This window comes from Electrona antarctica (genome assembly GCF_951216825.1).
Source record: "Electrona antarctica genome assembly, chromosome: 14".
NCBI classification, from domain to species: Eukaryota; Metazoa; Chordata; class Actinopteri; order Myctophiformes; family Myctophidae; genus Electrona; species Electrona antarctica.
In genome coordinates this window covers 25,840,874-25,868,179 of record NC_136795.1, presented here as the reverse complement: position 1 = coordinate 25,868,179, position 27,306 = coordinate 25,840,874, and the positions used below count along the sequence as shown (strand labels likewise).

General features: G+C 42.9%; 1 protein-coding gene across 2 annotated transcripts in view; it reads left to right on the top strand.

Moving 5' to 3' along the window:
- col5a3a (collagen, type V, alpha 3a) overlaps positions 1-27,306 on the top strand; it is a 71,337-nt gene that overhangs the window by 26,828 nt on the left and 17,203 nt on the right. For both annotated transcript variants that reach the window (XM_079521225.1, XM_079521224.1), the window contains 32 exons: positions 63-116; positions 232-285; positions 636-689; positions 1,507-1,560; positions 2,545-2,598; positions 3,759-3,803; positions 5,093-5,146; positions 5,394-5,438; positions 6,060-6,113; positions 6,992-7,036; positions 9,801-9,854; positions 10,149-10,193; positions 11,805-11,858; positions 13,059-13,103; positions 13,317-13,370; positions 13,462-13,569; positions 14,919-14,972; positions 15,546-15,599; positions 15,735-15,779; positions 16,898-16,951; positions 17,473-17,517; positions 17,866-17,919; positions 19,760-19,813; positions 20,440-20,493; positions 21,293-21,400; positions 21,848-21,937; positions 22,180-22,233; positions 22,439-22,546; positions 23,457-23,564; positions 24,663-24,716; positions 24,919-24,972; positions 26,395-26,502. In XM_079521225.1, the coding sequence (XP_079377351.1) occupies positions 63-116; positions 232-285; positions 636-689; positions 1,507-1,560; positions 2,545-2,598; positions 3,759-3,803; positions 5,093-5,146; positions 5,394-5,438; positions 6,060-6,113; positions 6,992-7,036; positions 9,801-9,854; positions 10,149-10,193; positions 11,805-11,858; positions 13,059-13,103; positions 13,317-13,370; positions 13,462-13,569; positions 14,919-14,972; positions 15,546-15,599; positions 15,735-15,779; positions 16,898-16,951; positions 17,473-17,517; positions 17,866-17,919; positions 19,760-19,813; positions 20,440-20,493; positions 21,293-21,400; positions 21,848-21,937; positions 22,180-22,233; positions 22,439-22,546; positions 23,457-23,564; positions 24,663-24,716; positions 24,919-24,972; positions 26,395-26,502 (1,971 nt within the window). The remainder of the gene's footprint in view (positions 1-62; positions 117-231; positions 286-635; positions 690-1,506; positions 1,561-2,544; positions 2,599-3,758; positions 3,804-5,092; positions 5,147-5,393; positions 5,439-6,059; positions 6,114-6,991; positions 7,037-9,800; positions 9,855-10,148; positions 10,194-11,804; positions 11,859-13,058; positions 13,104-13,316; positions 13,371-13,461; positions 13,570-14,918; positions 14,973-15,545; positions 15,600-15,734; positions 15,780-16,897; positions 16,952-17,472; positions 17,518-17,865; positions 17,920-19,759; positions 19,814-20,439; positions 20,494-21,292; positions 21,401-21,847; positions 21,938-22,179; positions 22,234-22,438; positions 22,547-23,456; positions 23,565-24,662; positions 24,717-24,918; positions 24,973-26,394; positions 26,503-27,306) is intronic.

Genomic DNA, 27,306 nt, shown 5'->3' with positions numbered 1-27,306 from the left:
GGATTATAAGAGCCCCCTGTAGATTTGATCTCTCATGCCTTCTTCTGGTTCCTGTGCTGCAGGGTCTACCAGGCTCGTCTGGGCTGAAAGGAGATTACGGAGACAATGGGCCTTCTGTAAGACCAGGCTGTATTTATACAATTCACTGATCCGTCATACAGTACCACTCTCTGTCTCTGTGACTGTTGATTCACTCTTGTCTCTTTGGCCATGTCCTCCTTGCATCTCCAGGGACCTCGTGGATTGCCAGGTCCTGCAGGACTTAATGGAAAGGCAGGAAAGAGGGTGAGATTTCAATTAATGAATCAATCAATTAACAAATCAGTCAATCAATCAATCAATCACTCACTCACTCACTCACTCACTCACTCACTCACTCACTCACTCACTCACTCACTCACTCAAGTTTTAATTGATATATCACCAAAGCACAACAGAAGTTATAATGATAATTTACTCATACAGCAGGTCAAGACCATACTTCCAAAAATATACTTTAATTTAAGATTTCTAGATAGATTGTGATTTTACACTGTGATATTGTATTCCTCTTGGCAGTAACTTACAGTATCTGTATCTGTGGATGTACTATGAGTCTGTGTTTTGACACCCTCCATGTGTCTCTCTCCCTGCAGGGCCGGGCCGGTACAGATGGAGGTCGTGGAGCGCCAGGTGAAACAGGGTCAAAGGTACGCCCACTGAAACCACATGACATTGTACCGGTGACAATCTAATTGAAATGGGACCCAAAAAAAAGCCTTCCGCTGTAACTCTCCATCACCACCACCACAACATGTTGGTAGTTTGAGCGATCATGGAACTACTACTATCACATTATGTTTTATGTTTTAGGTAGTAAGTTGTATGGTAACAAATTACCCTCACTAGCTAGTGTAAGCCTCCAAGGTAGACAATGCTCACAGTTTATTGCATGCATTGTCAACGCAGTTCATCCCACACTACCTACAGTAACAGCTGCAGCATGGATGTAGTAAATAAATTAGACCCCCTCTGGTCCCAGGTGTGACAGAAACAGCAGCAACATCTAAGCAGACCTCCAGCTAATCTGAGAACTCCCTCCCTGATGCACGCGCAGTCACATGTGCGCACACACACACACACACACACACACACACACACACACACACACACACACACACACACACACACACACACACACACACACACACACACACACGCACACACGCATGCATGCACGCACAGAGCAGATGGGAGGCTCACACTTCACCAAATATTTGCAAATGAACACGTGTGTGCTGGTATTTGTGTGCACATGCTTGAGCACATGTGTATGTGTGTGTGTGTGTGTGTGTGTGTGTGTGTGTGTGTGACTGTGTGTGTGTGTGTGTGTGTGTGTGTGTGTGTGTGTGTGTGTGTGTGAGCGCAAGTAATTGTGTGCATATTTACTCATACAGTACGGTGAGTGTTTGCAAAGCTGTGCATTAGTGCAGTTATTAATGCGATTGGTTCTCGATCTCTCCACAGGGTGACGGGGGCTTTGATGGGCTGCCAGGTATCTCGGGAAACAAGGGCCACAGAGTGAGTTTCCCCTTTTTGTGCAGTCTGTGTTTTTATTTCTTTATTGCACAGCTGCCCCCCTTTGCCAACTTGTAGACTTTTGTATTGTTCTTAATGAACTTTTAATCTGTTTAATCAATGACCTCTTCCATACAGGAAAGGATTCCAAATAAGCCAGCTGGCTTCTTCCTTTCCTTGCATTGTATTTTTTTTTTTTTTTTTTTTTTTTTCAATTTACGTTTTATTGAATTTTAATCAAACATACATGACAACGAAACGACTGACAATTGACAATACATACAACCGAAAACAAAACAAGACAATATACGAACAATACACACAAGGGGAGATGTCTGCCTCTCTTCTCGATCGATGATCATTCATAATACATAAGTACCTCAAACAGGTGCATATACAGGTTAAACAGGTCTAACTGAAACTATTGCATTGTATTTTTGTTCCTTGATATGTATTGTCTATTTTTTATACTATGTGCTAAATAAATAAACATAAACATAAACAGTTATGCCTGAGTTCTAGCTTACTGTAGTTCCGCGTGTGTGTCACTATCTGAAAATAGTCGATGTACAATCTCACAACATGTTGAATCAATCTCACATGTTGCATCAATCTCACAACATGTTGCAGCGCGCCACGCTGCGAGTTTGTAGATCGGCAATCTTGGGATATATCAGGATTTATCATCAAGCACTAACTACACTTTGATATTGCATGTACTGTAACATTTTCTGATGATATGAATATTGCAAATACAGTACCTTTCCAGATAACAGGCATATTTTACTGTATGTGTGCATATTTACTGTGTATTTTGTGCTTAATTGTTTAACTTGATTTATACCATTTATAATCTCATGGTAAAAATATGTATCTCTATCTCCCTCTCTCTCTCTCTCTCTCTCTCTCTCTCTCTCTCTCTCTCTCTCTCTCCATCTATCTATGCTTATGTTTAATGTAACTCTCACGTCATTCATGTCCTTGTAGGGAGAAAGAGGGAAGCCTGGTCCACATGGTCTTGAGGGACAATCAGGAGAGAAGGTGAGAACATAGCATTCTCTATCTCTCTCTGTGCTGTATAGTTCAGTTGTACAAGTCCTGTCCAGGTCAATGGTCAATGCTATACAGTCATTCTCTATCTCTCTCTGTGCTGTATAGTTCAGTTGTACAAGTCCTGTCCAGGTCAATGGTCAATGCTATACAGTCATTCTCTATCTCTCTCTGTGCTGTATAGTTCAGTTGTACAAGTCCTGTCCAGATCAATGGTCAATGCTATACAGTCATTCTCTATCTCTCTCTGTGCTGTATAGTTCAGTTGTACAAGTCCTGTCCAGATCAATGGTCAATGCTATACAGTCATTCTCTATTTCTCTCTGTGCTCTATAGTTCAGTTGTACAAGTCCTGTCCAGATCAATGGTCAATGCTACAGTCATTTGGATGAGCAAACAGATCAGAGTGGTGTTGCAATGTTGAGATTAAATAGTAATTGGCTGCATTTTTAATGCCTCTCCCTCGGCTGGCCCGAGTTAACTCAACATGAAGTTACGCAAAACTTATGAAATACCACAGTGGCATACATTCAGAAATATGAAAGCTCTCCTATAGACGCTCTCTGAAGACAGATTCTAATCTTCATAGACAGATGAGTGCCGTGAAAAACAGCACTTGGCTCCAAGAAGGTTGAGTCAGTTGAGCTGTCACGCACATTTTATCTCCAATAGTCTGGTTCCATGTTTCATTCATGACGAGATATATATGTACTGTACCCGTGCCTGAGGTAGACGCAGAGAGGAGCATATTTACTGGAAACCCCCTGTTTATACTTTGCCGTACGAACAAGTCGCACGCCAGAAATAGCAGATCTACAAGCATACAATGCGTTGCTTCCGCCACATGTTGTGGGCTTGTATATCTGCTATATCCGGCATGCACAACGAAATACAGAATAATAGGGTATTTGGTGGTGTTTTAATATGTGATATCCCTGTCTAGATAATAAAGGCTTTTAATCTATCCTTGCTCAAGAGTGTGCTTGAAGCGACGGGACCCCGCTTCACTATAAACTAGTTTCTAACTTTGAGCACCTCATCACCACAAGGACTGGAGTCATCACATTTTTTCTCAGCAGCACTCTGCTCGCCTCTGTTCTTTGAAATACAGTATATATATAATGTCTGTCTAACCTGTTCTTTTATCACAGGGTCCTGATGGACCTGTGGGGCCCAGAGGACAGCCAGGTGAAGCTGTGAGTTCTACAACATGCACTCACGCGCACACACACACACACACACACACACACACACACACACACACACACACACACACACACACACACACACACACACACACACACACACACACACACACACACACACACACACACACACACACACACACACACACACACACACACACACACACACACACACACACACACACACACACACACACACACGTACATGGTGTGCGTCACTTTAGAAAGGGAAGGACCACTGTAATGGGTGTTCATCCTGGCATGAATAACATATCAACATGTACTGTTCAGGGCTCCTGGAAAAACATACAAATATGTATACATACAGTATGTATCATTTACAAAGAACACTATTGCATTCGCAAATGCTACAAAATAGGTTCTTTCTTATCGCACCTTTGGACTTCTACTGAGCCCGGAGGCTCTCATCTCGCCAGAATCATTCATTCGTGCAGTGTTGTGTCTGCGGTCGGCCGGTCGGTGTGCACAGAGGCTGATTGGCTATGACTCACATCCTCACCCAGCAGGTGAGGATGAGAGCCAGTGAGGGTCCGTCCCTCTAAATGGATCACCCGTTGCATGCAGGGAGAAATGGAGTGCTATAATATGAGATATGTTAGGAGAGTCCATGTTAAACCGCAGAGACACCAGCCAAGGACAGGCGTTAACCACTTTAACCATATTCTGTCCCTATTCTGGGCACGTCACAATAGGCTTATACATTTGGTGAAAATAGCCGATGTACAAGCTTCAAGATCGGGTATTTTCGGCAAACGACGTACAGAATTAGGCATTAGCTGTTTTGATGGGGCAAAGGGGGCAAAGGTGACGCGGAGAGGGAGGAAGATGAATGGGAGATAGAATGAGATAAGAGTGAGCAGAGAAGAGAGGGGGCAGAGAAGAGATAAAACAGAAAAAAAAGAAACGCTGGCCTGAATGATTATATTTCCATATCAATCACTTCCCAGGAGATCACAGATGTGGCGTCGGAACAGGTGGCTTGGCCAGCCTACAAAGAGAGAGGCTGACAAAAACAGAACGCACTAACACACTCTTACAAACACAGCCTAGAAGTCTCCCGTGTCATGCATACAAATATATAGTGTCTCTCTCTCTCTCTCTCTCTCTCTCTCTCTCTCTCTCTCATTCTCTTTTATTCGGTCCCTCAATACATCAGCACTCCTGCTCTGATTTGTTCTTTAGTATTCCGCACTCACACACAACCACATCCTGCATGCAGGTTGGCTGTTGTTGACGCTTTCATTGTGTTTTGTCTCCAGGGTGCTCGGGGTCTTGTAGGACCAAGGGGGCCCGCCGGCCCGCCCGGCCAACGGGTAAGTCGGCATCGGCGCGATTTAATGAATCGCTTTCGATTCAGTCTGGTGAACTCAGCCAGTTGTTTCTCTGTGGGATTATTGCCATCACAACTGCATGCACTGGACGACGTCCGTGAATGTATTCATCCGACGTGTTGAAATTCTGATTCTATCTTGTGTGTGTGTGTGTGTGTGTGTGTGTGTGTGTGTGTGTGTGTGTGTGTGTGTGTGTGTGTGTGTGTGTGCGCGCACGCTTCCTTATCAGGGTATCACTGGAGTTGATGGAGTCCAAGGGTCAAAGGGCAACCTGGTCAGTCCTATTCATCTTTTCATGTTGTTGTCTCATTACCAAAACTATCTTTAGATAAAACTAGTTTCTAACTACTTAATTTAGTTGCACCTGCAAAGGCAATTATGGGATTTAATTTAATTAAAGGTTAAATTATCTGCACAGCAACAGCCACACTGATAAGCAAAACCCGAGTGTATGCTTAATTTATCCTCCGTCGTGCGAAAATGACTGATCTATAGTTAGCTTGTGGGTCAGCTTTTTTTGGCATCCGACACCGTTGTACGCCCTAGTATACTTCGAACGATGAATAGCCAATCTACAAGCTCACGTGTGTCACATTATGACAGAGCTTTTTAGAGCTTGTACATCTGCTAATTCTGCTGTTTAATTAGCCCATCACTAAGTCCCTCCCCAACCCATCCTTGTCCAATAGGCACGTTGGCAGCGAAGAAAGCTTGACCTGCATAGCAACCGTTGCTAAACTATTGGGATTGGCATTGGACAATCGCTTTTTGGGGTGGGATTTAGTGAAGGGCTAATTTGGGAGGGGAAAGTTGTGAAAATATTTGCAGTGTCATGATGAATCTGTTTACCTGTCATGGGATGAGGCCTTTATGATCATACTGTTACTGTCCACAGGGTCATGCTGGAGACATGGGCCCCGCAGGCCAACAAGGAAATCCAGGAATAGAGGTACAAAAATATACTAGAGAATACAGGTACCTCACTTTGTCCTGAATACAGGTAGCTCACTGTCGCCTGATGACACAACAATATACTGGAGCAGTGGTTTTCAACCAGTGGTCCAGGGACCACCAGTGGTCCTTGAGGGGGTTCCAGGTGCTCCCCAGTTAAATGATGGAGAGTTGGTAAACAAATGAACCCTTATAGATCATTAACTCTTGAGAGCGTAAAATTAAACCAAATGGATCCGTACGGGTCCATTTGGATCCGTATGGGTCCATTTGGTTTATTTTACACTCTCAAGAGTTACATTATTGTTAAACATCTGCATTACTTAATTTACAAGAAGTATACACAATTAGAGAATGTAGAATAATTGTTATTTTGATCAACGTTTGCCAACAGCATGGAATTGTGTGTCAAGGATAACAAAATATTGTTTAGTTTTGGGCCTGAGAGGCGAAATCTCATCAAATGTCCGTGGCTCAAATGCAGAATAAATAATGGGCCTTGATATGAAAAGGGTTGAAAACCAGTGTACTAGAGAATACAGGTACCTCACTGTGTCCTGATGACTCAACAATGTACTAGAGTCCACAAACTATACCTAAGTCTTGACATATTACACATACGTAAAACCAACCAGGCTGACACATGCACACACCCATACATGTGAACAATGATGCACAAAATCCTTAGTGTTAATTTGTACAAAATGTACAAAATTGTAACCACCATATGTAGACCAGTGAAGGGTCCAAAAGTGTGGTTACATGAATAAACTGGGTAAATTCACACTGAGGATTTTACTACGCAGACATACCGCCCGATCTTCTTCCAGTTTGCGATGCTAAACCTTGACATGGTTCTTTTCTCTGGTCCACTAGGGCTCGCCTGGCGCCCAGGGTCCCATCGGACTGCCTGGCGAGAAGGTAAGACAACACATCTCCTTTCTCATTTAAAGTTGCCACCTCAAAACTTTTGTTTCTTTCTTATGCTCCTATGGCATTATTGTAATTACTTTAGTTGTTTTTCTTGTAATGTTCTTCTGAATAATTTAAATCAGTGAGCACACCACTGTAATGTGATGTCTTACACCGTTTTGCATCTGAATGAGAAGGTGGAGTAAGTGAGAAATATAAAGAGACATTGGACTACCTATAGAGCACTGAAGTCTGACGTCACTTTCAGTAGAGGGCGCCAGTACACATGTATTTTTTTATTTGCATTGTAATCCGCGATTTTAGGTCGCTTCATATAAGAACTGTGTTTGAAAAATAAACCGATCATCCCGGCCTTTCTGTCAGGGGGGTGGCTGTGCGTCGTTAATGATGTCCATTCATATTTGATACAGCCAGTTTCTGGAGAAAATGGAATTAATTTGGCCGCAAAAGCCTTAAAACTACATATGAAAGTAATGTTGCTGCTAATATACGTCACGCCCAGCTGTCAACACATTGCGTTCCTGAGATTCCTCGTTGACGTAAGCTCAGCTGGCGGTGACTCGACTCGAAACCACGAAACATTAAATAACAATAATAATTTTAAAAAAAAACATAATTAACATGTCAGTTTATGTTGTGCGACGGGCAGCTGCAGCCACCCGCCTACCCGGAAATGTAGTCTCTGGGTTGTTTGACTCGTTTCTAACGCTTATTTTGTTACTCTTTGGTTATATTTGTACATTTCCACCTTCAGTCGATGCTTCATATCCATATGAGTGAAAAGGCCGGGATGATTGGTTTATTTTTCAAACACAGTTCTTATATGAGGTGATCTAAAATCCCCCCTATGGGGATTACAATGCAAATAAAAAGTACACGAACCTGTGGACTGGCGCCCTCTACTGACAGTCAGGACTTCGGTGCTCTATAATCGTACTAATCCCTAAGTCTTGTTCCTAACAAGTCCCACATCACGGGACAAGGGGGGGACAAAAAACTTTGGGAATTACACTAAAGATGTATGGCCAAGCACAAGGGATGTGAAAAATGTCTGTACAATGCTTTTTCCAAATAAACAAACAAACAAAGAAACAAATAAAGAAATGAGGCCAGTTGTAGCCTCGCAGTGGCCAGACGCGAATCTGCCGGTGGCAAGAAAAATTGCAGGCCAGCTGAGCGTGGCAGTGTGACCAGCATCTAACTTTTGTGGCTGCACTGAAACAGACTAAATGGAGGACAGGGGTGGTGGTGGTGGTGGTGGGGGGGGGGCTAGATGGGAAATCGATACCTAACAGAAACATACACAAAAGTTAAAGAACACACAGGCCTTAGGGATTCATTCAGTCAGTCCACAAACATACACACACGCACACGCACGCATGCGCGCACGCACGCACGCACACACACTCTCACACTAGCAGAGTAGTCACGTGGTGCTCTCCAAGGTGCTGATCCTGCTGCAGGGAGTGTTCTGACAAAAACACATTAATGAATGCTGTTCGTTCACACTTATTAGTAATGTTGATAGGCTAATGTACGTTTAATAGCCTGCGTTGCCTTCATTATGGAAGCTACAAATATGTTTTGCGGCTAGACAGATTTTATATTCTGTCATGCTTTCACTGCCAAGAATGGCTGTTTTGATATTTAACCCATTTAGACCTGAGAAAAGATTCCAAAAATGTCTTCTACATCCTGGAGCGCCACTCGATGGCGCGCTATGAGCTTGTAGATCTGCTATTTTTCAATAGCTAAAGCACAACATAATGCTAACACCAAAATGGGTTCCCGCCCAAAATGGGTTAAGCTTGCTGACCTCTGAGCTAGCTATTTGCCACAGGCACGATGAAGGAGGTGATGTTCCAGTGTTTATAGATGATGTGAGCCTATGGTGCAGCACAGGTGATGTTCCAGTGTTTATAGATGATGTGAGCCTATGGTGCAGCACAGGTGATGTTCCAGTGTTTATAGATGATGTGAGCCTATTGTGCAGCACAGGTGATGTTCCAGTGTTTATAGATGATGTGAGCCTATTGTGCAGCACAGGTGATGTTCCAGTGTTTATAGATGATGTGAGCCTATGGTGCAGCACAGGTGATGTTCCAGTGTTTATAGATGATGTGAACCTATGGTGCAGCACAGGTGATGTTCCAGTGTTTATAGATGATGTGAGCCTATTGTGCAGCACAGGTGATGTTCCAGTGTTTATAGATGATGTGAGCCTATGGTGCAGCACAGGTGATGTTCCAGTGTTTATAGATGATGTGAGCCTATGGTGCAGCACAGGTGATGTTCCAGTGTTTATAGATGATGTGAGCCTATGGTGCAGCACAGGTGATGTTCCAGTGTTTATAGATGATGTGAGCCTATGGTGCAGCACAGGTGATGTTCCAGTGTTTTTAGATGATGTGAGCCTATGGTGCAGCACAGGGGATGTTCCAGTGTAAAGGAGTATTTAACTGTATTGCAGTATTGATACTTTTACTTAAGTAAAATAAATGGTAAATGGCGCAAGGACACTAACTATCACTATCACTAACTCTGGGGGAGCCCGGGATTGAACTGGGAACCTTGCAGTTCCCATCCGGCCACTCTACCCCTGAGCCACTGCCGCCATAAGTAAAAAGATTGAGTACCTTTTCCAACACTGGTGATGTTGCAGCGTGTAGAGGTGATATGGACATGTGGTCTGTCATGGAGGAGATGAGGTATCCTCTTCATGTGTGTGTGTGTTTTTGTCTGTTGTGCACAGGGTCCCCAGGGAAAAGGAGGCTTGCAAGGACTATCTGGTAATGATGGTCCCAATGTAAGTATGCGCATACACACACGTGCGCACATCCGCACACACGCACATGCACGGATTGCACGCACATGCACGCACGCACGGATTGCACGCACGCACACATGCACACACGCAACACGCACACACACACACACACACACACACACACACACACACACACACACACACACACACACACACACACACACACACACACACACACACACACACGCTACGCCATCATGCAACAGAAGCGGAGTTGGCATTTGTTATCATTTTTATTACTTACCACAATGCATTTGTGTGTTTCTGCGCCAGGGTCACCCTGGAAGAGAGGGACCCGCAGGAGAAAAGGGCACCCAGGTGGGTAACACGCAGTAGGCTGCATTGGACCAGTGTGTGTCTACAGTATATGTATTGTATATTCTCTGTGTACTCATCATACTAGAGTAATAAGGACCTTTGATCATATCACAGTGTTGTGCAAAGATAGTTACTTGCCTATAATGCCAGGTTAAACGTGGTTAAGTCTGCCTATGGGTTTTCTAAAAAGCACTAACAAGAGCTTGTGACTAAAATGAATAATACCTACATTGGATCCATTGGAACACGGGTTAACTTTCTTCTATTTACGGTTTTGGACATGCAAGGATTCCACCCAACAGCATCGGACAACATTGTACACCCAGCCGCAACTCATCACTAACTCTGTCCTCTTAGGATTCCACCCAACAGCATCGGACAACATTGTACACCCAGCCGCAACTCATCACTAACTCTGTCCTCTTATTAGTTATCAAGGATTCCACCCAACAGCATCGGACAACATTGTACACCCAGCCGCAACTCATCACTAACTCTGTCCTCTTATTGCAATGATTCCACCCAACAGCATCGGACAACATTGTACACCCAGCCGCAACTCATCACTAACTCTGTCCTCTTATTCGCTTGAAATGAAAACGTAATATAATCTCATGTTTAGCCGTCACTGTTCTGAGATCCCATTTGGGTAGAGACCATTGTGGCCGCTCATTCACTCACATTAAGCCACAATCATGCTCACTCCCCATCATTATCTCCATGGTAAGTGCTGCCACAACGTCACTGCGGTCGTTACACCAGAGTGTCAGCCCATTAGAGTCAACTGCACACACACACACACACACATGCTTCATATGTTCCAGAATGCTCATGAGAGGGGATGGGACACACAGTATCAAAGCACTGTGTCCACGTCACTCACATCTGCTGTAGGAACATTTTGTACTTTCCCTTGATACTTAAGAGCAGTGGTGGAAAGTAACTACGTACATTTACTTAAGTTGGAGGTATTTGTACTTTTTTTGTATTTTGTATTTGACAGACATTTACTTTTACTACACTACGTCTCGGATCGAAATATTGTACTTTACTCCACTACAATTATTTGAAAACTTTAGTTACTAGGTACTTCAAAACATGCATTAACCTCTTCAGCCCTATATACATTTTGGCCATTTGAAAAGAGCAGATCTACAAGCTCACAATGTGTCACGATGCGACACATTGTGAGCTTGTCTTCTATTTTCAAATGATTTTTTTTATGCCAATAGAGGATATGCGCGTGACATCATCATCAAACCCGGAAGTTACGCAGGAAGGAATGCCTACTGAGTGGCAAAAAACTACTTTCTGGCCTTGACGACCCATACATCCAAACAGAAAAGTCCTATCTGATTGCATTAAACAACATTAAACAATGTTAAACTCACTTTGCATGTTGCTTTGCCACTCGACGTGCCATTCACTCTAAGCATACGCATACCCTCTATACCTTTGTACTTTTACTCAAGTACATTTTGAATTCCGGACCTTTACTTGTAACAAAGTATTTCTATATTGCAGTATTGATACTTTGACTTTAGTAACAAATGTGAGTACTTTTTCCACCAGACCACTGCTTAAGAGATGTTGTTGTGTTTACAAATGCAGGGTGCACTAGGGGCCCAGGGATCTATTGGCTATCCGGGGACCCGTGGCGTCAAGGTGAGTCATACAAGCGTTACGATTGGTCCAGGGTGTGTCCTCTAAGTTCCCAACCTCTCTGGACTAGCTTCTGTCTGGGTCTTTGACTCACAGCTGACCGGCAGACAGTGCTGCAAAGTAACTAAGTACATTTACTCAAGTACTACTTAAGTACTATTTTGAGGTATTTACTTCTACTTCTACTCCACTACATCTAAAAGGCAAATATTGTACTTTTACTCCACTACAATTATTTGAAAACATTAGTTACTTTTTAGATTTATATTATTATTACAAACCATACAACCACTTCAACCATACTGTATACATTTTGGCCTTTTCAAAATAGCCTATGCGATGCATTGTGAGCTTGTAGATCTGAGTAGAGTATTTCTAAATTACAGTATTGAAAAAGAGTACTTTTTCCACCACCGCGGACAAGCTGTCTGAGACTTATTGACTGACAGCTGACAGATAGAAGAACCTTGGCTCTCCAGGGGACTTCTAATAACAGAGTGAGGGAACATTTGATAGACGGGGGAAATATGAGCATCAAACGAGAGAGGAGGTGGTGTGCGTGTACCACGTGCACGGATCCCAGTTTTGTCCGTATGTGATGGTGTGTGAGTGGCACCGTCCGTGGCACTCACTGTTCTGTGATTGTTGTCAACACTGATATTCACCAAGCTTCACCAAGTTGGACTGGCAGCTCTCAGCTCCTCCCAGAGAGGCAGCCTAACCTTGGTGGCAGTCATTAGCGTGAAATGAATGTATGGTCAATAACTGATCAATGGCCATGCAATGTCAGGTCAAGAGTAAATCAATAGACATTTAACCGCTTAACTCCTATTTTATACTATATCGTACTACGGTGCCATGTGAAGAATAGTGATCCACAAGCTCATAACGTGTCACAATTAATGGTAAAGGACTACAGATAAGTGAAAACTTATCTTCAGATACGAGTCCATATCTAGACAACAATATAATTGCATTTTCAAAATAATTATATGGAAATTACTTAAAATAAGAAAACTTCTCCATAACTACAAGAAAAAGAGCAGCAGGTACAGTATGAAGAGGACATCATGCGTAGAGGATGTTGCTAGTTAACTTCAGACATTGAACGAATCAACAAGTCAACCAACGACTGCTTATGTGACATCCAGCTATTTTTTTATTTGTTAACTAAATGTATATCTGCTCTTCTCCTCTTCACAGGGAGCGGATGGAGTGAGGGGTCTGAAGGGGGGCAAAGGAGAGAAGGTTAGACAAATGGATTTTCGAGTTAGGCTAGAAGAAGAAATATTGATTAATTCTGTCGTTGCAGGCGGTATGTTGTGTCTCTTTCTTCCTTGGTGTAATTGTGACACAGTAAACAACACTAGAGTCGAGACGGTTGCTGCAGACTGCAGCAGAGCGATTCGTTAATTACCGTCTTTACACACATGCTCACTCCACCTTCACCTTCCTCACCAGGGTGAAGATGGCTTCCCCGGGATTAAAGGAGACTTGGGTCTCAGGGGAGACAGGGTAAGCGCTCACTCATTTCACAGTGCCTCCTTCTATTTTGTTGTCAAAGGATCAGATTCTTATTGTGTTGCTTTCTGTGCCTTATCTTCAGGGTGACAACGGAGGCACAGGGCAACGTGGAGAGGACGGACCAGAGGGGCCAAAAGGACAATCGGGACCCCTCGGAGAGTTCGGTAGTTCTGGGATAGCAGGAGAGAAGGTACGAAAGTACTAGAGTGCATTACCCACGTGAACCCACTAGCTTCCCTATTCTGGGGTGAACAAATAGCAGATCTACAGTACAAGCTCACAATGTTTCACAATGCGGCGTGTTGTGAGCTTGTAGACCGACCATTTTTGGCGAGCAGATTTGGTGTAGTTGATGGGAAAAAGGAGCAGACCAAGTATTGGGTCAGGAAACATACACTGGTTCAGTGGTTCCCCAGGTTATTGGGAGGAGGAAATTGGTACAGTAGAGTATGTAAGGCAATGTCATGTTACTAAAGCCCTGTTCTGTAGCCAGTCTTTACAACATAAAACTGTCAACAATCAGGTGTTCTTTAGACACATTAGCCAAAAAACTAGTTTTGGTTTGGCAGAATTATTTTAAAATCACACCTGTGTGAAGTAAGTGGTGCAACTCCGTGTGGGCGTCCCGGGGGGGGGGGGGGGGGGGGGGGGGGTGTCCCGAAACTTCCAGAGCCACAGGAACACGCCCAGGGTGTCGGCCCGGTTCCGGTGAGCCGCCCCGCATCCGAAACGGTTGAGAAATGACTGTACTGTACTGTCACTGTGCTGTACTGTCACACCCGAAATCATCATATACAGTTAATATGTTTGTGTGTCAGTGACACTTGGTTGTGAAAACCAACCAAACGCTATTTTCGTGCTCGGACAGACCTAGCCAGCCAGCCAGCCAGCCACCCACCCACGGACACACAAAGCTCCTTAATGAAGTGGTTGCACCACTTAAAATGGAGACTACATCATTATTGTTTTATATATATATATATATATATATATATAAAATGTAATAATGTGTTGTATTAGTTTAGTTTTATGAACGGCAGACTCCAGATCTTCCACCATAGTCTGAAAACTCACCTCTTCAGACTCCATCTTAGCCTGTAGCACTTGCCGTATAGCACTTGCCGTAGCACTTGCCGTAGCACTTGCGCTAGCCTTGACGACCTTACATGTGTACATAATATGCAAAGGCTAAACTTATGGAATTTAGATAGCATTTTATGTAGACAGCACTCTATAGTGTGTATACTCATAGCTTCACTGTACAGCTATTCTACTGTTAGACAGATGTATAGGTACTTAGTTTGCTTGTGATTCTTGATGACTATTTCTATGTATTTGATGTATTGCCATGTGTTGTTCTTGCTTACTGTAAATCGATCTGGATTAAGAGGGTCTGCTGAATGCCTAAATTGCAAATTTTAAAATGAATGATGTGTGTGTGTGTGTGTGTGTGTGGGGGGGGGGGGGGGGGGGGTGGGGGGGTTACCATTGCACTGAAATCATAATGAACTGTTCTTCTTTCTTGGTTCAACTCTCTAGGGTAAACTTGGCGTGCCAGGGTTGCCAGGATACCCAGGAAGACTAGGGCCCAAGGTGATTTACACTGATAAGCTATTATGATGTGTAATGTGTCCCCCGTTTCCTTTATCCGCGCTATAAACGGAAGGATGCGTGTCTTTGGCAGTGCTGCTTCCTGTCTGATTAAATATAAAGGATGATAAATGGCTGATTAAAAAAACGGGGTATTTTATTAATAGTTCATTAGCGACATCAATTCATTAGGTGTTGATGAATGGTGTATTTAACCCATTCAGGCCTGACGTCGAAATTATTATTATTTTTTTCTAAATCATGACAATTTTCTGAAAGATTTGAGGCACATTTTAACGATTTTTCAAAAATAGCAGACCTACAAGTTCATAGCGCGCCACCGAGTGGCGCGCTATGAGCTTGTAGATCTGCTATTTTTCAATAGCTAAATTATAACATAATGTTTAAAACACCAAAAGGGGTTCCCGCCCAAAATGGGTTAAGGCTGCATCGGACTCACGGATTAGATTCACTTTAATTCGATACAGTGGTTAATTACACACTAAGAGACATCAGGGGCTGATGTGTGATGAATGGACGGCAGTCGCTAATTAACCTCTGTGTGTTGGTCTCAAGGGATCAGTTGGGTTCCCCGGCACCGCCGGAGTTTTGGGAGACAAAGGACGAAGGGTGAGTCCCACACGACCGGTACAATACTGTGACTACCGTACATTGTTCAAAACACACTGCGGAGCGGCAGCTGCACAGTGTGTTGTTGTACACAAAGTGGATGATAAATGACTCTCTTACCTTTTCTTGTTGCAGGGTCCAGCTGGCCAGCTAGGATCCGGGGGGCAGAGAGGACCAAATGTGAGTATAGTTTATAGACGGTATTTAAGGTACTGGCGCTTCAGGTGTTGGAAAGCACCTGTCAAGCCATAGGCCATTTTTTGCCATTTTTTGCTATTTTTCGGCGTCGCCGTCTGTTTGGTGGAGAGCTATTTTTAGAAGCTTGTTTTTGCAGTGTATCATTTTATTATCTCACGAGTTTGCTAAGTAGACGCTCCCACTTTGTATTTATTATATTATATTATATTATATTATATTATATTATATTATATTATATTATATTATATTATATTATATTATATTATATTATATTATATTATATTATATTATATTATAGTTTGCTAAGTAGACGCTCCCACTTTGTATTTATTATATTATATTATATTATATTATATTATATTATATTATATTATATTATATTATATTATATTATAGTTTGCTAAGTAGACGCTCCCACTTTGTATTTATTATATTATTATATTATATTATATTATATTATATTATATTATATTATATTATATTATATTATATTATATTATAGTTTGCTAAGTAGACGCTCCCACTTTGTATTTATTATATTATTATATTATATTATATTATATTATATTATATTATATTATATTATATTATATTATATTATATTATAGTTTGCTAAGTAGACGCTCCCACTTTGTATTTATTCCAGTGGTGGAAGAACTACTTATATTTGTATGTAACAATAGCAATACCACAATGTAGAAATATGTGTTGTGTTGCAACACATACAAGTCGTATATTAAAAACGTTTACTTGAATAAAAGTACAAATGTACAAATGTTTCCACATGTAAAAGTTTTCCAAATTTGTCGAAACCTTGCGTAAGAATAGGGCTTAATTGGTTTTGTAATAATCTATATCTACAAAGTAACTGGTAACTAAAGCTAAACTAAGTAAAAGTACAGTAAGTAAAAAATTGTACTTGGGTACAGTCCTTGGGTAAATGTTACTTACAGTAGTTACTTTCCACCACTGAGAGTGTTCTGTCATCATCTGACATGCCCCACATCTCCATCTTGCACAGCATTGGGCTCGTCTGAGGACGAGCTAGACTACAGAGATGTGCCAGCGCCTGACAACCAGGCTGTTCCTTTTTTCAACAGGGGGCTCGAGGGGGGAGAGGAGCGAGGGGGCCCACCGGAAAACCTGGAGAGAAGGTGAGATGAGGCCTGCATGAGCACGCGCATGCACACACACTGGCATATACAAAAACACAGTGAGACACACACACACACACACACACACACACACACACACACACACACACACACACACACACACACACACACACACACACACACACACACACACACACACACACACACACACACACACACACACACACACACACACACACACACACACACACACACACACACACACCTGGCTGTCTCATAAAGTATGGATGAATGTACAGGCCGGGTTGCAACTGGTTACCGACCCGTTCACTTCTAGATGACAGGCCATCTGCTGCAGTGAGCAGCTACTGTCTGCCAGAGAATGGTACAGTTTACACTCTCCACTTCAAAGCAGCATTCTGGGAAGGATAAAGATTTATCAGAGTGGAGAAAAGTCCTGAAATATGAATGGGTTTCCCCAGTCTTATGTAATAACTCTTGTTTTTTTCTTTTTCTTTTTTTTCCTCTCAATTCCTCACCTTGCCCGGTCCGCCTGTCAGGGCACTTCTGGACATGATGGCCCTCCAGGGACCACCGGGGATCAGGTAAGGTTCCGCACAACGTTACGTAACATCAGGAGCAGAGCTCTTGATCGCTGACGCTTTTGGCAAAAGCTCATTTGATGAACAGAAAGAATAAGGAACAACAGTAAATGCCTAGGAATATGTGATGTAACATGCAACGTTTGAAATGCAATGTCAATTGTATTTTATTTCTTTTTGCTTTTCTTTTTTTCATGTTTGTTTGTACTGTATATGTTTTTCTTTCTTTTGCTATTATTAATACAAATTTAAGTGACAAAAAAAAAGCTCATTTGAGATGTCAGACACAATTTCATAGCATAATAGAGAAAAAGCATAGATAGCTCTGATTAACTGTGTTGTTATTTCCAGGGGCATCAAGGGCCACAGGGAAGGAATGGTGATGCAGGACCGAAAGGGCCAAATGTAAGTGTGAGAACTCTAGTGCCGTTTCTGGCGCAAACATTTGGTGAAAATTGATCACGTCGCCTTGCGTTGAAATGACAAAAGGAGGGGACCGCGGATAGATTACTATAGTACTGGTGATAGATTACTATAGTACTGGTGATAGATTACTATAGTACTGGTGATAGATTACTATAGTACTGGTGCTATAGATTACTATAGTACTGGTGCTATTCTTATATTCTCTGATTATAGATAGATTACTATAGTACTGGTGCTATTCTTATATTCTCTGATTATAGATAGATTACTATAGTACTGGTGCTATTCTTATATTCTCTAAAGGAGGGGACCGAGGATAGATTACTATAGTACTGGTGCTATTCTTATATTCTCTAAAGGAGGGGACCGAGGATAGATTACTATAGTACTGGTGCTATTCTTATATTCTCTAAAGGAGGGGACCGAGGATAGATTACTATAGTACTGGTGCTATTCTTATATTCTCTAAAGGAGGGGACCGAGGATAGATTACTATAGTACTGGTGCTATAGATTACTATAGTACTGGTGCTATAGATTACTATAGTACTGGTGCTATTCTTATATTCTCTGATTATTACTTTTTTCTCATTATTTCCCTGGTGTTGTATATTATGTTTATTATTATTACCATTACTGCTGCCACGGCGTCTGAGGAAACCAGAACAAAACTAGAGAGATTTTGGGTGGAAGTTAAGAACCAAATTTCTATTATAACAGGGAGACAAGTTTAGAACTAGATTTGTTCCATTTTGTCCCCTACAATGTATCGTGGGTTTACACCCAACGACACCTGAATTAAATAGATTTAAGAGAATCCTGAGTATCCTATGGTACTGTCCTAGGTTGTCAATACTACAATGTTGGATTGAGGATGTTGTACCATCTGTATCAAGTTGGCTCCACAATGTTCTGCAACTGCTCCCACTAGCAGTGGCTCACGGCTCACACATGTTCTCCATGGAGACATGAATGGATTGTTCTTAGTTTGGGGCCCAGTTGTGGAATACATGGGAGGAGAATATGCAGAAATATTATCAAGGGGTTTTGCAAATTAAGGAACCATTCCTGTTAACAGTGCCAGAGATTAGCTGTACACAGATGGACGGATGGACGGACACACACACACACACACACACACACACACACACACACACACACACACACACACACACACACACACACACACACACACACACACACACACACACACACACACACACGCACACGCACACGCACACGCACACGCACACACACACACACACACATGCACACACACAACACACACACACATGCACACACACACACACACACACACACACACACACACACACACACACACACACACACACACACACACACACACACACACACACACACACACACACACACACACAGTGCACAACATACTCTCTCTCCGTGCCTTCAGCCTGGTGGACCTGGTGCACCATACCTGGTACACCATACCTTAAGTGGTAAATGTGAAACGTGTTGAGTTTGCACTTGCATGAAATGTAATTCAAGCATATACTCGAACCACGTTTTAAACCTGTGTTATGTCGTTCTTCATTAAATAGATTAACTTTCTTTTTTGTATGTATGTATCTATGTATGTATGTATGTATGTATGTATGTAGCAATATGCATATTGCACTTTAAAAACTGAATGTAATTCCCTATGCTGCTGGTTTTTGTATTGTATTGTCCTTTTTGTTTTTGTATCTATGGTTGTCTGTATATGTTGAGTATGAACCAAGACAAATTCCTATCAACTTGTTGACATGGCAAATAAATTGTTGAATCTTGAATCTTTTTTTCAGGGACCTGCAGGGAAAGACGGAATACCAGGTCATCCAGGCCAACGAGGCGAACCAGTGAGTCATATCTGATTCTGTACCCAATCAAACTACACACTGCAGTGTTGATTTGGACAGCAAAGTGGTGATTTAGTTTTAGTCATAGTCTTTAAAAAAAAGAAGAATTATTTAGTTTATTTTTATGGCTTTCGCCTTTATTTTATATTTTTAATTTTTAATCATATTTTAGTCATCTGAAATGTTTTAGTTTTAGTCTAGTTTTGTCATCATAGCTTAGTTTTTATTTCATTTTCGTCAGTGGTCAAGGTAGTCGAAGGAAAAATTCAAATGTTCAACTTTTTCATAGTTTTAGTCGACAAAGTTAACACAGATACACTGTACCACAGCTGTTCTGTCTGTCTATCACTGGAATATAAAGCAGTACACCAAGAAGCTGCCTCACACCAAGGCAGCAGTCAACATGACCTGTATAACGCCACGGCATGCAAGTCAAAAGCTGTGCCTTCACTATTGAATTATTGAAGATCCAGGCAGAGGCACAAGCTGAGAGGCCTATAGTAAATTCAATAAAAAGCTCTGCCTTGCCTGCAGTCCACAGATAACAGCCTCTCAATGTCTGGCTGGCTTTGGCTCAGCGCTTAATAGTGGGTCACAGACTCAATTGTCTCGTCTCATATCCTCAGGGCTTCCAAGGCAAGACTGGACCACCCGGGCCCACAGGAGTTGTCGGACCACAGGTGAGACTGACTGCTAATCGAAAACGTACTGATGATTGACTCTTGTTCTTCACAGTTGCTTTCCATCTCAAGACCCAAAAGACACTGGGAGACAAAAACGTAGAAAAGCCCAATTTAAAAAACAGTGAAGCTCACTGCTATTTTCACAATTTCTTTATTTATATATGGATTTTTAAAATGAAATGTATTAAATGAAATGTTCTTTTCAAGTAATATTTAAAAAAATCACACCCGTGTCTGTGAACTGAGCGGTGCAACTATAGTTTTATTGTGATACAGTAGTTACTGTACTCTGTACTGTATGGTACAGTTTTATTGTTAGTTATACTTTTATTGTTATAGTTGTGGTGCTCAGTGTGAGTGGCCCTTTGGGGTGCTCAACGGTGCCACTTTCGGTCACCCAGCGGTATTGCAGCTGTTCATACCCCAAACGGAGAGACATACGGACATACAAACATCGGGACACATGCAGCCAGTCATTGGAGCGGTGTGCACCGCTCAAAAATGTCAAAACTAAATGCGGGTGAAAAAAAAGAAAATTATGTTCGGGAAACACTGTTTTACACATGATGTATACTATGCAGTGGCAGTGGCAAAGCTGAAACCGTGGGCTCCTCCTGCGCGCGCCCCACCAACCCGTCCTCCACTCGCAGGCCCACCCCCCACCCTGACTTGGGGCTCTTCGCAATTGCGTGTTCTGCGTGCAATAAACTGCCACTGGATGTATCTCAATCATGCCATTCACATAACAGAGTGGTAAGATGTTCTGCTCAGTGAATGTTCTTGTGGTGAATTTCAGGGTAAATCTGGCGAGACGGGCCCGACAGGAGACAGAGGACACCCCGGGTCCCCAGGACCTCCTGGCGAGCACGGCTTACCTGGATCTGCAGGAAAGGAGGGAGTCAAGGTGAGCCGCGTTCAACTGAACGTCAGAATCCTAATCACCATCAGGGCATATCGTTATTATCGTTTCATTAACTATAAGGCCCAACGACTCTTCTCAGCATCGCTGAGAATATCTTAGCTTAACTCCCGGATCTCATCTTTGCCGCTAATTTGCTAATAAATAACAGAGGAAACCTCGCTGCGCAGAGTGTATTATCCCTCATAAAAGATGAATGTTCCTTCTCGGCGTGACTGCCGGTCGGCGTGATTTATGACTGCATAGGGGTCTGCCGTCTGCCCGCAACCGCTCTTAGATCTAATCCTGTGTGTGTGTGTGTGTGTGTGTGTGTGTGTGTGTGTGTGTGTGTGTGTGTGTGTGTGTGTGTGTGTGTGTGTGTGTGTGTGTGTGTGTGTGTGTGTGTGTGTGTGTGTGTGTGTGTGTGTGTGTGTGTGCGTGCGTGGTTTCCAGGGAGACGCAGGACCTGTAGGAGTTCCTGGGAAGAGTGGCCCTGCAGGTCTCCGGGGCTTCAGAGGCAGCAGAGGCAGCCCGGGTGCCACGGTAAACACAACGCCCCTCATCCCTTCACCTCCGCCTACTCTGTACAGACTGAGTGCATCCTCCTGGAAACGTTTAGCCTTGCACAACGTCCACGGATAATTAACCACTTAAGCCTGATTGACTCTTCGTTGTACCATCATGGTGTCACGTGGTGAAACCAGCCGATCGCATGGCGACCTACGATAGCTTGCACATCAGCTATTTCCCCCCCAAAAATAGTGATATTTTGTGTGTCTCTTCAGGGTCCCGCAGGTCTAAAGGGGGCAGAGGGCCCGACTGGCGCTGCAGGATCAATCGTAAGATTTTTTATTACCTTTTCTTGCCCTCATCCCTCAGTTCTCCCATTCCACTATGAAGTCATAGGATATGAGGACTGTTTCCATGGAGATCAGTAATCATGACCGCTGTGCTAAAATAAAATAATAAATCATGTAACAACCTTCACTTTTCTCTCTCTCTCTCTCTCTCTCTCTCTCTCTCTCTCCCTCTCTCTCCCTCCAGGGTGCCACCGGTGAGAGGGGGCCTAGCGGACCGGCCGGTGGTATTGGACAACCTGGGCGGGGCGGTGGCGTGGGCAATGCAGGGCCAATGGGAGAGAAAGGCGAGCCGGTAAGATTTTAGAACATCATCAAATCATTTCTTGTTACTCTTGCAACACCGTCCGTCCGTCCTCGTTTACAATCACTGAACATCGCCGCTTCTCTGCCTCATTATTAGAGGGAGAGGAGTTGTGTGTGTGTGTGCGCGCTGCGTGTGTGTGTGTGTCTGTGTCTGTGTGTGCATGTGATGTTCTACTTCTTATAATTATACACATCATCAATGTCGGGAGGAAATCTCATATGTCCAAAACTGTTACTTTTCAGGAATCAAATTCAAAAGTAGCAGATCTACAAGCTCAGGTCACTTAGCTTTGCGCTTCGAGCTTGCAGATCTGCTACTTTTGATGCTTTCGTGTGACGCTGTAGTGTGATCAAGTATGGCTGTTAATTTAGGGAAAAACACAAAGAGATAGGAGGTTTCTGCCCACCAGCAACGTGGCATGTGTTGGTTGCACAGGAATAATGAGTACTATGGCAGGTGTTAGATGCATACTGTTCTTAGGGTTGTCACAATTATTACATAATCGTCTAATCGTAATTTTTTGAGATAATCACAATTTTTGTCATAATCGTCATAACCGTGTCCATGTTGAAAAATGTTCAACATGACAAAATAGCGGAAATAGCAGATCTACAAGTTTACAACAGCTATTCAGCTATTTCCAATTTTTGTATTAGTATAACTAACAATAATTTCAGTAATTTCTTGGTATATTTCAGTTATTTGTCATATCTGCCCTGTGTACTCTTTTATTATGAAGAACAGAAATGTAATTTCGATTCATATCAAATGTTCCAATGTCCAATGCCAATGCCAAAGATCGTTAATCGATCGCTATTATTTGTGTGACAATGAATGGTCAACTTAAATGTGTAATGGTGACATCCCTGACTGTTCCTTCCCATGTGTTCCCCTGCAGGGAGAGAAGGGCCCCGTAGGGCCTGCCGGTCATGACGGGGAACTGGGCCCCTCGGGGCTGCCAGGAGCCGCCGGGCCCTCTGGGCCTCCAGGAGAGGATGGAGACAAGGTATGTTTGCAGAAGACCACCAGCATATGTAATACAATTGCTCTAAAAGCAATGGTTGATATGTCATTGGCCGCAGATCCCCCCCCCTCCCCCAATGGGAAAAGGCTTTGTGCCAGAGAGACCCCCAGAAGAGAAGATTTATGTTAACACTGATGCCGCCAGAATCTTTCAGAATAAAGGCACTAGAGTGCCAAGCAAATGAGAGAGATTTTACTCTGACAACCCCCGCCTTTCATTTCCCCCCAAAACCGTGAGGTGAAACCTGCCTTTACTACATCGCCGTCGTAAAACTGATCTCTCTCTAGAAGCGTAAATATTCTAAACGAGATGCATGATGAAGTCAGAAATTAGACCGAATCACCGTTATGATCAATCTGCGCGGAGGTAGCGTAAACAAGGAAGTGAATGGCTGAATGCGCAGCAAAACAGCTCCGGGAGCGTTGAGCAAGACGGCGGCCGCTGTCAAAACAATTATTTCAGCGATCCCGTTTTATATCGATATAAAATACCTTAAGACGTGTCCACACGTCTGAGGCACAACGCGGTGTTAAAAGGTTATCAAATTCATTCATTATTCATTCATTTTTGATAAACTTCTAATATTTTCAAAAATAGCAGATGTACAAGCTCACAGTTCGCAGTGACACACAAAGTTGTGCACAAAGTGACGTGTTGTGAGTGTGTAGATCTGCTATTTTTGAATAGCCAACATTTAACTGGATAAAGTGGTTAAAATGATATTGATTTAAATTAAAAAAGTAATTTTGACAAAAGTTAACTACTTTTGCTGGGGACCCCCTGGAACCGCCTCTGGCGGTCCCAGGACCCCACTTTGTGAAACAATGCTCTAAAGTGCCTGCAGGTATATGTAGCTAGCTACATTATGTTTCCCGATTAAGCCCTTAATTATACCTGTGTGTGCGTGTGCGTGTGCGTGTGCGTGTGCGTGCGCGTGTCTGCCTGTGTGTGCGTGTGTGTGTGTGTGTGTGTGTGTGTGTGTGTGTGTGTGTGTGTGTGTGTGTGTGTGTGTGTGTGTGTGTGTGTGTGTGTGTGTGTGTGTGTGTGTGTGTGTGTGCGTGCGTGCGTGCGTCTCCACAGGGGGAGACGGGAGGACCAGGGCAGAAGGGCGGCAAGGGAGACAAAGGAGAAGGGGTGAGTTAATCCTAAATCACATCATTACTTTTCCCCACCAGGAGGCAGAGGACAAATTGGCTTCTAATTGGTTCAGGGTAATTCAGAGTAATAACTGTTTGCCTGCTCCTGCCGTCCAGCTGGGAATATTGAGCTGTTTGAGGCTTTCTTCTGCCGAAATGATTTAATGTTCATTGAGCTGTTCCTCGTCTCGTCCACGCAGGGCCCCCCGGGACCCGTTGGAATTCAAGGACCCGTCGGCCACCCAGGACCAGCGGTCGGTGAACAATCTCTATGCATCGCCGTTTGATTTGATCTGATTTAGTTAGCACAAATCTTTAAAAAACAATACAAAAACAGTACACAAAATATAGTAGGGAAATGTGCCAGGAGGAGGCAAGAAGCCCAAAGGGCTTATACGAGACCCAGAACATGATTTGCAAACAACAATTAGCCAACAAAGTTGGCATGCATTCAATTAGAATTGACATGATTGCATTATAAATAAATACAAATCGGCAACATAGTTGGCATACATGATGATTATACCTGATTACCAAGGACATGATTACTGGTATTAATAATCAGCCAACATGATTATACAGGGTGTCAACGCCATACTGCAAAACAACATGATTATACAGGGTGTCAACGCCATACTGCAAAACAACATGATTATACAGGGTGTCAACACCATACTGCAAAACAACATGATTATACAGGGTGTCAACGCCATACTGCAAAACAACGTGATTATACAGGGTGTCAAGCCATACTGCAAAACAACATGATTATACAGGGTGTCAACGCCATACTGCAAAACAACATGATTATACAGGGTGTCAACGCCATACTGCAATACAACATGATTATACAGGGTGTCAACGCCATACTGCATGATTATACAGGGTGTCAACGCCATACAGCAATACAACATGATTATACAGGGTGTCAACGCCATACTGCATGATTATACAGGGTGTCAACGCCATACAGCAAAACAACATGATTATACAGGGTGTCAACGCCATACTGCAAAACAACATGATTATACAGGGTGTCAACGCCATACTGCAAAACAACATGATTATACAGGGTGTCAACGCCATACTGCAAAACAACATGATTATACAGGGTGTCAACGCCATACTGCAAAACAACATGATTATACAGGGTGTCAACGCCATACTGCAACATGATTATACAGGGTGTCAACGCCATACTGCAAAACAACATGATTATACAGGGTGTCAACGCCATACTGCAAAACAACATGATTATACAGGGTGTCAACGCCATACTGCAAAACAACATGATTATACAGGGTGTCAACGCCATACTGCAAAACAACATGATTATACAGGGTGTCAACGCCATACTGCAACATGATTATACAGGGTGTCAACGCCATACTGCAAAACAACATGATTATACAGGGTGTCAACGCCATACTGCAAAACAAGCAAACAGGGAATGCTCGCTCGAGATAACCACTTGAGTGTGTTGTTGTCATCTTGTAGTGTGGGTATCTTTGGAGAGGGTATTTGGTGTAGACGTAAAAAAAGAAAAGTACAGAGCCAAACTCAGGTCCCATTTACCAAGTCTAGACTAGAGGGTTCAAAATGAGAGGAAGTCGATTGGGTTTGGTGTTTCGTTTTGCTGTGTGTGCACAGTGCTGACGTGTGTGCGCACGTTTCAGGGTGTGGACGGAGAGTCGGGACCCCGCGGGCAGCAGGGGATGTATGGGCCCAAAGGAGACGAAGGAGCCCGCGGCCATAAGGGGGCCACCGGGCCTGTCGGACTACAGGTAGGAACATCATCACAACTCTGGTATAATTAGACGTACTTTATACGTCAGAGCTTGAAGTGAGCCTGGAACGGGCCAGTACCAATGCAGCACCTGTTCTTTTTCTTTGCATTCTGCCAATTAACTAGCTCCACATGGTAACATCCTCACCTTTCCCCTTTACGGGTAAGTTAAAGTTACACCAAGGAATTCACGGTGCAGGCACACATCGTGTTTCACTCTCATTATAGAGCTTTGTTTTGTTGTCCATATACACTCAAATTCTCAGCTCTCACGTCATATTTGCGGGTTTGGGAAGAAATGCCATTTATGGCCGCCTTGTGAATATGATGAATTGTACCCTCTCAAAGTTAATGAGGATTGCACTGTAGCGATTCCAGCGAGTCATCATCACACAGTTCTCTCTGTGAAATGTGCTATATAAATAAAGTGTACTTACTTATTATTACCATGTAGCCTATAAGACTGACTTAGACATCATGTAGACATCATGTGACAGCTCCTACAAAGCGATGTTTCCACAACGAGTGTTGACACTTTGCAAATTGAGATTGCTCGACGACCAAGTGAGTGAGTTCAGTGAGCTGCTACTACACCAAAACGATTTAAGAATATATGTCATTTGTCATCTCTGTGTCCAAAACTGTTACTTTTCAGGATTAAAATAGTAGTATATATAGTAAATAGTAGTAGCAAAAGTAGTATCTACAAGCTCAAAACGTGTCGATTTGCACCGCGTTTTCGAGCTTGCGGATGCTCTAGTATGATCAAGTAGTGTATTAATTTACGATGGAGATAAGAGGT